General features: G+C 43.3%; 1 protein-coding gene across 2 annotated transcripts in view; it reads left to right on the top strand.

The window, feature by feature from the left end:
• Positions 1 to 12,494, top strand: part of Prkx (protein kinase X-linked) — a 31,246-nt gene that overhangs the window by 8,116 nt on the left and 10,636 nt on the right. For both annotated transcript variants that reach the window (XM_031364780.1, XM_031364773.1), the window contains exons 2-3: positions 1,485 to 1,653; positions 5,768 to 6,031. In XM_031364780.1, coding sequence (XP_031220640.1) covers positions 1,485 to 1,653; positions 5,768 to 6,031 — 433 coding nt within the window. The remainder of the gene's footprint in view (positions 1 to 1,484; positions 1,654 to 5,767; positions 6,032 to 12,494) is intronic.

Here is a 12,494-nt window from a genome sequence, read left to right as displayed (position 1 = left end):
ACTAGGCTATCTTCTGCTATACACATGCTGCTGGAGCCATGAGTCCCCCCATGTGTACTCTTTGGTTGATGGTCTAGTCCCTGGGAGCTCTGGGGGTACTACTTAGTTCATATTGTTCGTCCTAAGAGGCTGCAAACCCTTCAGCTCCTTGGGTCCTTTAACTCCTCCATTGGAGACCCTGTGATCAGTCCAGTGGTTGGCTGCAAGCATCTGCCTCTGTATTTGTCAGGCTTTGGCAGAGCCTCTCAGGAGACAGCTATATTAGGTTCCTGTCAGCCAGCACTTGTTGGCATCTGCAATAGTGTCTGGGTTTGGTGACTGTATATGGGATGGGTCCCCAGGTAGGGCAGTCTCTGGATTGCCTTTCTTCAGTCTCTACTCCACACTTTGTCTCCATATTTGCTCCCATGATTATTTTATTCCCCCTTCTAAGAAGGGCCACACTTTGGTCTTCCTTCTTCTTGAGCTTCATGTGGTCTGTGAATTGTATCTTGGGTATTCTGAGCTTTTAGGCTAATATCCACTTATCAGTGAGTGCATATTTTTTAATGGTGAGAAAAGAATGAAATTTTATGAGGTTTGCATTTTTTGAGTACTAGCTTTCCTACATCATAAGTAAGAGTGCTATACATCAAATTGTCATAAGGCAGAAAGCAACTGTGTTTTAAGTCTGGGATGGGGAGGAAGGTGAGAGGTAGATGAAGGAATGGGGGAATGGATGTGGGTGGGTGAGAGTGGATGAGTTAGTATATATATTTGAAATGGAAAAGAAAGAGTAAGAGGAAAAGAGGAAGAGGTGGATATGGAGCTGGAAGAGAAAAGGAACACAAGGGGCATAGGGAGAGATGCAGATGGAGGAAGATGAAGAGTGATTAGGAGGGAAGTAAGGGAAGAGGAGATGAAAGGGCAGAGGAGGCAGAGAGCTTGGTGGAGGAAGAAAGGGCAGAAGGAGCAGAGAGATTCAGAAAGAGAAGCAGCAGAAAGTCCTGGAGGAAGAGGAGGGAAGGGGTAGGAGACAATGGAGGCAGATAGAGGCAGAAGAGGAAGATGTAGCAGACAGAGAGAGCAAGGATTCAAAGTTCCCCACCAGGAGTCACCAAGTCCAGCATCTTAGCTCTTCCTATGGCTGTGTTTCAATCTCCAATGCACACAGCAGGCAATTATTTGTTTTATGTTTTAGTCATTATTATTATTGTGCATATTTGTGGTTGTTTGCAATAGCATGCTTGTGGACAGATATCACAGGGAACTTTGTTGAGTGGCTGGCTGTCCGTCCATTCCCCAAGGCAAGCTCTTTACTCTCAGAACCATCTCCGTGGCCCGTTGATTAACAGTTGTGTGTGAAAACACATCTATATAGAACTCAGTGCTCATCTAAGTTTCTTTCCCTGTGTTTAGCTTTAAGGCCCAGGGTTGGCACGATGTCCATTCCTCCAGTATGTATCCTTTTCCTGATCCTTGACTGGATGCATTGTCTTCCTCAGGCACTGGAACCTTTGGGCGTGTAAACCTGGTGAAGGAGAAGACAGGCAGGCGATACTGTGCCTTGAAGATTATGAGCATCCCAGATATCATCCGTCTGAAACAGGAACAACATGTGCAGAATGAGAAAGCAGTCCTGAAGGAAATAAACCATCCCTTCCTCATTAAACTGTGAGTTCCTGGCTCCTTCCTTCTGACCTCCTCATCTTCCTAAGGTTATTCTCTCAAGAGTGTACTGTAGGGGTGGTGTCAGGGCTGTAGCTCAGTGGATAGAGTGCTTTTAGCTCAGCTAATACAGTGTTTGTAGCTCCGTGACTACAGTGCTTGTTTGTAATTCAGTGGATAGAATACTTGTACCTCAGTTGATTGAGTGCTTATAGCTCAGTGGTGGAGAACTTATCCTTCAGTGGGTAGAGTACTTGCAGCTCATGTGCTTGTAGCTCAGTGGATAGTGTTTGCAGCTCAGATCATTGCAGTGCTTGTAGCTCAGTGGGAAGAGTACTTACAGCTCACCTTATGGAGTGCTTGCAGCACAGTTGGTAGAGTGCTTGTAGCTCAGCGCGTAGTACTTGCAGCTCATCTAATACAGTGCTTGTATGTTAGTGGGAAGAGTGCTTTCAATGCAGTGGGTAGAGAGTCTGTAGCTTAGTGGATAGATTGCTTGTAGCTCAGTGGTGTAAGGTGGAAGATCCTATCCAGGTTTTGTCTTGATTTATTATTCATTGTGTGTGACCATGCACATGAGCACAGTTCTACACAAAGGCCATAGGAGAGCGTTATATTTCCTTGGAACTGTAGTTATAGGTGGTTGTGCACTGCTCAACTTGGTGTTTAGAATCCAACTTACATCCTTAAGAGCAGCAAGTGTTCCTAAACTCTGGCCCATCCCTCAAGCCTCAACTCATGAGTTTTTATAACAACTACTTTTTGTGTGACCTGACCAGGAGCCATGATTCTAACAGCCTCTTCAATGTTTATGCCCCCGTAGAAGTCTAAGACTTGGGTCTTTTATTACAGCTTCTAGTCAAGGTGACAGAGTAAGCTAATTATTCATTTGATTTTCATGTTATAAAACTCAACTGGTGAATTTTTACAATATTAAATCCCTTTTTTGAATTTTAGAAATATATATGTATATAAAGATATTTATATACATACATAGAGTGAAGGTCCATATGGGCATATGCATGTGGAGATCTGAGGACATCTGCTGTCATTCCTTAATTTAAACTAAGTGTTTGAGACAAGGCCTCCTACTGGCCTGGGACTCAGAAAGCCCAGGGAGCTTCAGGGAGGGTCAATTACCCAGCATGGCATTATTGAAACACCACTGCACAATTGTCATGCTATTCTACAGTAGTCGATGCTGTCAGAACATGCTGTAAGTACACTATAATCAAAATTCATTAGAATAGTATAGAAACTAGAGCATCAGGGACCCGAAGGATCAGTGAGTGGTTAAGAGTACTTGCTCCTAGCCGGGCGGTGGTGGCGCACGCCTTTAATCCCAGCACTTGGGAGGCAGAGGCAGGCGGATTTCTGAGTTCAAGGCCAGCCCAGCCTACAGAGTGAGTTCCAGGACAGCCAGGACCACACAGGGAAATCCTGTCTCAAAAAAACCAAAAAATAAACAAACAAACAAAAAAAAAAGAGTACTTGCTCCTGTTACAGAGCACCTGAGTTTGGTTCCTAGCACTCACCTCTCAGCACACAGTCATCTGTAATTCTAATTTCAGGACACACACACAAATAAGTAAGTAAATAAAATATAAATAAATATATATTTTTAATATTTGAAACACAAGGAACTTAAATTCTACACAGACTTCCGTGTTAGCCAAAATGTGTTCCTCTCAGCCACAACACCAGCAAAGGCTCATCGTTCTGTGAGTCCCAGTCTTCTCTCCTTATGAGGACCCGGTCCCATTAGGTCATGTCTACCTCAAAGTCCTCATTCTACCCCAGTTTCCCCATTTAAAGACCCATCTCCACACAGCTCTGTCCCAAGGTCCTGGGTATGCAGACTTTTAATACAGGAATTCTGGCAGAATGAATCCTGAGTGCTTAACTAAGTCAGATTAGATAACTCTACCCACCACTATGTAACTACACATGCCTTTTAGGAATCTTTCCTTTTTTTGCTTTCTTTATTTTGCATGACTTTATTTTCCAGACTTCAGCATGTGGATTAAAAACTAGGTCAAAGTGACTTAGTGCTATAGAAATTTGCACTTGGCCTGCATGCTGTACTCACAGCATGGCAGAGCACACTGTGTATCTGTCCAGCTGTGGGAACACAACTTAGCTGGTCTTTGAACTTCAAAGGATGATATGCATGCTACTTAAGGTCTCTAAAGTCTTATACTCTGTCCTTTAACTATGAACACTTGTGAGGTCATCCATCCAACTTGTGCATGTTGCTTATGAACATGGAGTAGTCTGTCTTGAAGAAACATTGGATGCCCAGCATAGTGGGAAAGGCTTCAAACGGCTGATGAAAATCTCAGCTTACATTGCTGCAGAAACCTGGGCTTATTTACAAATGGTTTTACCAAGAGTCAATATTAGGCTCAGCCTACTGTGCATGGCACTATTCCCAGGACAGGGAAAAATGTGTGATAAGCTTCAGCTATCAATTGGCACAACCCAAAATACCCTGGGAATGGTTTCACTGAGGGGTTTCCCACATTAGACCAGCTTGTGAACATGTCTGTGAGAGTGTTCTAATTGATGATTGACATAGGATCCCACCCACCATGGGTGGCACCATTCCCTAGGCAGGATGAAGGTGTACTGTCAATTTGACACAGAAAGTTTGTGCTCTACATGGAGACCATGATCCCTCACCTTGTGCTCTTATTCCTTTATGTCAGAGGGATGTGCACACAGAGGTCTAACAAGAAATGAAGCCTGGAGTGGGCTGTACTGTGTGCACTCTTGAAAGGTTCAGTGTCTTTGGGTACCCCACTGCAGGTGCTGAGAGAAGCCTCTCATCCTAGGGGCCTATAGTCAGAGTGCTCTGTAGACATTGATTTGTACCCCTGGAAAGCAATGATGTTTCTGGATGAAAACCTTGTGGTAGTTGGGTGGGAATTACTTGCATGATATATTATAGATAGATAGATGATAGATAGATAGATAGATAGATAGATAGATAGATAGATAGTAGATGATAGTAGATGTAGATAGGTGATATAGATGATAAAGATAGATCATGGATAGAAGGACAATAGATGGTAGAAAGGTGATGGATGGTTGGATAGATAGGTTAAATAGCTAGATAATAGGTGATTGATTGATAAATAATGATACATGCATACATACATACATACATAGTCTTGGTTAAACTTATGGTGTTGATGAAGGTCCCACCTAGGGCACCACCTCTTAGCAAGTGAACTACACTCTCAGGTTGTCCTCACAGTTTTAGCATCCTGTGATATTCTGATATCAACCTGTATCCACAGCCCATCTAAGCACAACCTTACGATCTGGGTGAACTGAGATCAAATATCTTATCAAACATCTTTATTACTTGCTGGTCAGCTTTGATTCTGTTATGATAAAACAATGACCCAGAGGGACTGAGAGTAGGAAAGGGTTAACTTGGCTACTTGGCTTTCACTTTCCTGTCACAGGCCATCTGAGAGGAAAGTCAGAGCAGGAACCAGAAGCAGAAAGCTTTCATCTAGCCCAAGAAGCCCAATCCATGATGTATGGGGCCTCTTATGTCAATTATCAAACAGGATACTCCCCACAGACACCCACAGGCCAATCTAACGTGGGAAGTGCCTCACTGAGACCCTACCTAGTGACGTGAGGCTGTTTTAGAGCTGACAGCGCATCTTCCCCCTGCTAGAGAATGGTGCTACCTTCCGTGGGAGTGGTTGTCATACTTCAATCAACTAATCAGCTGAATGAAAGACCCTCCTTACAGACATGCCCAGAGGCTAGGATGATATGGGAAATGTTTCACTGAGTACCTTTCCAGGTGACTCTGGGTCATAAAGGTGACAGTTAAAGCTAACCAGGACACATGCACATGTTTGCATCTATTTGTGCGTTTATCTTGATATCTACATTTATATTTTGGTATTTGCATATATGTACCTGTTAGTGACTGTGTATTACTAGTATATGAATGGGAACATCTACCTCTATATCTGGAGTCTGTACACAAATCTTGTCATCAGTGTCTGTCAATCACCAATATTCACCCATCTATGAGTATCCACATCTGAGCACCCAACTCAACGCCCGTCATGCACTCTGTTGTGTCTTGCAGACTTTGGACAAGCCATGACAACCACTTCCTGTACATGTTGATGGAGTTCGTGCCTGGTGGTGAGCTCTTCACCTACCTTCGTAATCGTGGCCGATTCTCCTCAGTCGCTGCAATCTTCTACGCCACAGAGATTGTATGTGCCATAGAGTACCTGCACTCCAAGGAAATCGTATATAGGGACCTGAAGCCTGAAAACATCCTTCTAGACAGGGAAGGACATATCAAACTGACAGACTTCGGCTTCGCCAAGAAACTGGTCGATAGGTGAGTGGGGACAGTCATCGGGTCATCAGAGGTTTGATTTAAACGGGTGGACAGAAAGGAGCAGAAGATGCATGGTGGGCTCTGATGTGATGTACTCCTTCCTCCATCTATTTAGGTGGGTCTCCCATTTCTATTCCCATTGATCCAGTAATAAAACAATCTTTAAAAAGCAGCTTAAAGAAGAACAGGGATAAAGGCGCCAACAGGAGCATGTGTAGAGGACAACTGCTTACATTGTAGCCACATATAGGAAGAACAAGGAGGAAGCAGAGGAGGGTTAATGTTTTAGTTGGGATTTTACTGCTGTGAACACACAACATGACCAGGGCAACTCTTATAAGGACGACATTTAATTGGGGCTGGCTTACAGGTTCAGAGGTTCAGTCCATTATCATCAAGGCAGGAGCATAGTAGCACCCAGGCAGGCATGGTGCAGGAGAAGCTGAAAAGTTCTACATCTTCATCTGAAGGCTGATAGAAGACTGGCTTTTGGACATCTAGGACGAGGGTCTCAAAGCCCACGCCGACAGTGACATACCTCCTCCAGTAGTGCCACTCCCTGAGCCAAGCATATACAAACCATCATATTCCACTCCCTGGCCCCCATAGGCTTGTTCAAACACAAGTCTGTGGGGGCCATGCCTAGTCATAGCATAATAAAAAAAATACATTTAGTCCCACTTCCAAAGTCCCCATAGTCTATAGCAGTCTCAATAGTGTTAAAAGTCCAAAGTTCAAAGTCTCATCTGAAATTCATCCCGTCACTTAACTGTAATCCCCAAATCAAGGCAGGAAACCAGTTGAGCAAACTCCAAACTATGCATCTCCATGTCTGATGTTAAACCAATCTTCAGATCTCTACTCTTTTTTCATCTTGGTTGACTGCAACAAAGTTCTTTCTCCTGGGCTGGTTCCACTCCCTGTTAGCAGCTTTCCTCAGCAGATTGACCACAGCCCTAGCATCTTTAATATCTTGGAGTCTCCAAGGCAACTTCAGCTTCACAGCTTCCTGTTTCAATGTCTGGGATCCACAATGATCTTCTGTGCTCCTCCAAAGGGCTTGCATCATTTCTTCAGCTCTGCCCTCTGAGCACTCTAGACTTTGGTTGACTCCACTTCTGCTACCGTTCTTGGCAATCACCCCGTGGTACTGGCATCTCCAATATGCTGGCATCTTCCACTGCAACTAGGCTTCAATAATAGCCTTCATACGTTCTCTCCATGATGCCAGGCCTCAACTCTTTGGCATGACCCCTTCAGTCCTGGGCTGTCAACTACAATTGAGACTGCACCTTCACCAATGGCCTTCTATGGCCTCTCACAGTGCCAAGACTCAGCTGCAGTTCATGATGCCTTCATACCTTCAAAACCAGTACCACCTGGGTGACTTACACATTACCAAGTACAGCTGCAGCACAAGGTACAACCTTGGCTATCTCTGGAACACAGCTTCTTTGTGCACTCAGAAAATACTTCCCAGAAGATTTCACCTCAGTGATGCTGGTCTCTTCTCAATCACTGCTAATTTCTTAGCTCCAGCTAACCAGCAACAATTGCCCCAGTAGTCCCTTTATTCTTCACTCTAAAGCTAGAGCCACATGGTCGAAGCTGGCGAGTTCTGCAGGTTGCTGGAGCTGGAACATGCCCCCTGCCCCTTATTCTATTAGCAGCTTTCTGTTTTCCAATTCCCTCAAGGCCTAAGCTTAGCTGTCCTGGAACTTGTGCTGTAGATTGACCTTGAACTCAGAGATCTACATGGCTCTGTCTACTGAATGTAAAAGCATGTACTACCATTCCTGGACTTAAACTTTTCTTCACCTAGAACTTGCTCTGTATCAGGCCGGCCTTGAACTTAGAGAACTGCTTTGCTTTTTCTCCTGGGATTAAAAGTGTGTACCACCATGCCTGGGCCTAGGCTTTTCATCCACCATTTCTCAAGATCCAGATCTAAAGCCTGTGTCTTCTAGCCTCGAGATCTGGATCACAAGTGTACCCTTCATTTCTAGATTGTAGTTCATTCCAGAGTAAAAGTCCAAACTATCCCTTGTTCAACTGCAAACACAAATAGTAAGCTTAGCTAGGTGGGATCTTGCAGTGAGATCAGCACTTCCTTAATGTCTCTATCTCTGTAAACACAGGATTCAGCTCCATTTCACTTCCTGGAGTCCCTTTATTACTTGACCATACATCTTATATTTTTCCTTTCTAAGCTTCTTAAGCTTGTTCAAAACAATCTTCATGAGACCTAAACAGAGAACAAAGTCTCTGTTGGGCTTTTTGAGCCTTCCTTTGTCAATGCAATTAATATAAACCTCTTTACCTTAGCCTCAGGTCGACTCTTCAGACAAAGGCAAAAAGCAGCCACTTTCTTCACCAAAATACCACAAGAACAGTCTCTCAGCCACATATTAAAATTGTTTTCCTTTGAAACCTCAATAACCAGGCTTCCACGGTTCAAATTACTCACAGCAACAAAGTCTTCCATATTCCTACTAGGATGGCCCATTGAGCTCCACGTAAAGCATTCCAGTGCTTTCCAAATACAAAGTCCCCAAATCCACATTCTTCCAAACAAAGGCATGGTCCGGCCTATCACAGTAATACCCCAGTCCCTGGTACCAACTTCTCTCTTAGGGCTTTACTGCTGTGAAGAGACACCATGACCAAGGCAACTCTTAAAGACAACATTTAATTGGAAGCTGGCTTACATGTTCAGAGGCTCAGTGCATTATCATCAAGGTGGGAGCAGTGCAGCATCTAGGAAGGCATGGTGCAGGAGGAGCTGAGAATTCTATATTTTCATCTGAAGGCTGCTAGAAGACTGGTTTTCAGACATCTAGGATGAGGGTCTCAAAGCCCATGCCCATAGTGACACACCTACTCCAACAAGGCCGCACCTACTCCAGCAGTTCCCCTTCCTGGACCAAGCATATACAAACCATCACATTTATCAAACTTTGAGTCCCACTGCCAGTGACCTACTTCCTCTAGTGAGGCTCCCCTTTACCTAAAGCTTGTCTAGAACCTTCCCAAACAGAGCTGCCTGCTGGACACCAAGTGTTAAAATACCTGAGTCTGTGGGAGACAGTCTACACCTAGTGTACAGCTATGGGAGTAGAGAGGCCTCTCCAGGTTGTGAGCAGAAGAGAAAATTATTTTGTCATCAAGGTGGTTGAATTTGTTCTGGAAAATTCCAATACTGTGTGTGTGAATAACTTCATAATTGCATACACACACACACACACACACACACATGTATATGTTTAGATGCATCTCTATGTTAGTTGTTTAGTCATACAATTTATATATCTATGTACATTTATATATAACTATAATTATATATATGTATGTGTATATATATACGTATATATGTATATGTATTTGTATATTTTACACACACAATACACCCAGGGATACTATAGCTGGATCACATGGCAGTTTAATTTTTTTTTTTTTGGTATTGTATTTTTTTGCTTTAAGATGCGTTTATTTTATATCTGTATGGTGTGCCTATGTGCATGTCATAACCACAGAGGCCATAAGAGGGCATCAGATACCCTAGAACTGGAGTTACAGGTGAATGTGTGTAGTTATATGAGTACTAGGTATTGAACCCAGGTTCTCTGCAAGAGCAGCCAGCAGTCTTAAGGCTAACATGCCTCTCCAGCCTCCACCTTAGAGTTTTCTATTTATAGAATTCAGCCCTTAGGGTCCTTTGCCCAGGGCTCCTTCCCCTGCTCATAACTATGGAGCTCTTTTCTGATAATGAAGAAGATGGTGTCATATTCTTTTAACCTACAGCCAGGGGATGGGGGGAAAAAAGGCTCAGTATTGAGGGAATCGGGTACTTTCCAGCTGCAACAGGGTGTCTGTACTGGGGACAGATTCTCTAGGATCCCAGTATTGCTGTGGTGTGCTAAGTACACTTAACCAGCCAGACAGCCATTAGGGCATTTTGTAAAAATGAATGTGTGCAGAGAGGTTCAGGGTTATAGAAACAAGTCAAAACTAGAAAGTTCCACACAGCCTGAGGCATGCAGGCCTCTAACCTGGGGCAGACACAGAAAGACTCAGCTTTCAGTGAGGTAAGCGGAGCCGCCTCAGGAGCTGCCTCCAGTACAGTTACATGTGGCCTCATCAGGTATAGTGCTCTATCTGCCCTGATCTTCTTCTAACTGAGTCAGGCTGCAAGGATCAAAATCGGAGATAATGGGCCCAGAGGCAAACAGAATGCTGGGAGCCTGTGACTGACTGACTTCTAGTTGATTCTGTTAGGGAGAGAGAAGAGACAGAGGGTGTATGTGCAGCCCAGGCTGTCCTAGCACTCACTATGGAGCCAAGGATGACCTTGATCTCTTTATTCTCCTGTCTGGACCTTTGGAGTGCTGGTATGACAAGTGAGCATCTCCATATCTTGTTTATTTATGCTGGGGGTGAAATCTGGACTCAGGGCCTGCAAGACAAGTATTTCGTGGACCTATAGTTCTATCCTTGCAAAGGTGTCTGACTTGAACTATGCCATCTCTTGCACCCAGGTTAGATCAATTCTTTATAGATTCTGGACCCAAATCCCTTTTTGTACGTTTCACCTACAGAACTTCTCTCCCCCATATGTTCCCTGTACTGTACTGTGCAAAAGCTCTTGAGTTTTGTTCCCTCTTCTCTGGCAGTTCCTTCCTGAGCCACTAGAGTCCTTATTAGAAAATCTTCCTGATATGCCCCTCTGTGGGTTTAGGGTTGGAACAAAATGGATGGAACTGAGCAATGAATAAATTCAAGGAAACATGCAGGCTTGAAGATGTCTTTATAGAATCAGTTATTCCTTCTTTCTCATCCTCCTCTCTTCCTATTCATATCCTTGCCCCTTTTCTTTATAATTGCAGCCCAGGCACCCCAGATATCATTATCCCTTTGCCTCAGTCTTCTGTGTAGTTGGATTGCCAGTGGGAGCTCCAGACTGAGCACAGAATTTTCCTTCTTAAAACATTATTTTATTATTTTATGTGACTGTTGCCTGCATGTATGTCTGTGTAGCACATGCATTCTTGGTACCCCCAGAGGTCACAAGAGGCCATTAGGTCCTCCTGAAACTGGAGTTAGAGGTGGCTGTATCACCACCATGTGGATGCTTAGAATCGAACTCAGGTTCCTACAAGAAAAAGTGTTCTCATTCACAGAGCCATCTCTTGAGCCCACATAAAAAATAATTACATTAATTTATTTTGGATGGGGGAAAGTCAGTTCAGAGGTCAACTTTCAGAAGTCAGTACTCTGTTACCATGAGGGTCCCAGGAATTGAACTCAGATTGTCAAGCTTGACACAATTGTTTGACTAGCTGAGAATCTCTGCTTCAAGTGCAGTAGGCTTCTCTCAACTTTACCACAGTCCTAGCTTCAGGACGTTTTGATCATATGTAAACAGGAGTTATGAAGCAGTCACTGCCAACTCTCCTCATTTGTGCCTCACAACCCTGTGGTATGCTTCTCTGGATATACCCATCCTACATACTTTACACACACAGCATCATTACAATATTTTTTACTTGTTGTGTCTAGCTTATATAATGGTGTCTGTCTATCTATGAGGTACCACCTGTCAGACTTACTGTCCTTTTCATGGCTGAATAATATTCCTTTTTATAGTTGGACCACATTGTGTTTATTAACTTTGTATAACTTTATTTTTTATTTGAATCTTTTGAAGAAAGAACCAATCATTTTTCCTATTTTATCTTTCTTTAAAAGAAACAATCAAGTTTCCATTTTGTATACTCTGCAACTTGCAGTTATCAACAGCTGTTTGCCACACCAATTGGCTCTTTTTAAATATAAATTAAAGCCGGACAAGGTAGCACATGCCTTTTATCCCAGATAGAATTCAGTGGGCAGAGAAAGGTGGATCTCTATAAGTTGAGGCCAGCCTGGTCTACAAAACAGCCAGGGCTACACAGAGAAACCCTGTCTCAAAAAATAAAAAATAAAAATAAAAATAAATAAATAAATTAGAGCTTTTTGTTTTCTCAAATGAGGTCTTTCTTTAAAATTATTCTTTTCTCCTGTGAGGACACAGTAGAAAGCCTGAAGCTGTAGCTTTGTGGTAGAGCAGTTTACTGAGGATAGAGCTTCATGGTAAGCCAGTTAGCTAACACATATGAGGCCCTGGGTTCCATCCCCAGGACTGTAGGAGCTGGTGGTGGAAGAGCAGGATATAGTCTCCATCCCAGCAGGGAGAGATAGATGGGGAGAACTAAAAAAGAAAAAAGAGAAAGGTAGCAAGCAAAAGTCCTTGATTCATCCAAACATCCTCCTGTCCTTCATCTTGCTTGCCTCTGGGTGGCACCAAAAGCTAAACCCACCCCCAACCCCCCAACCACTGCCACCTGTCCTAATTTCTTTTTTTTTATTATTATTATTATTTTAGATATTTTCTTTATTTACATGCGAATTTCTCCATTCCCAGTTT

This window comes from Mastomys coucha, chromosome X (assembly GCF_008632895.1).
Source record: "Mastomys coucha isolate ucsf_1 chromosome X, UCSF_Mcou_1, whole genome shotgun sequence".
Taxonomy (NCBI): domain Eukaryota; kingdom Metazoa; phylum Chordata; class Mammalia; order Rodentia; family Muridae; genus Mastomys; species Mastomys coucha.
This window is presented reverse-complemented; position numbering and strand designations above follow the sequence as displayed.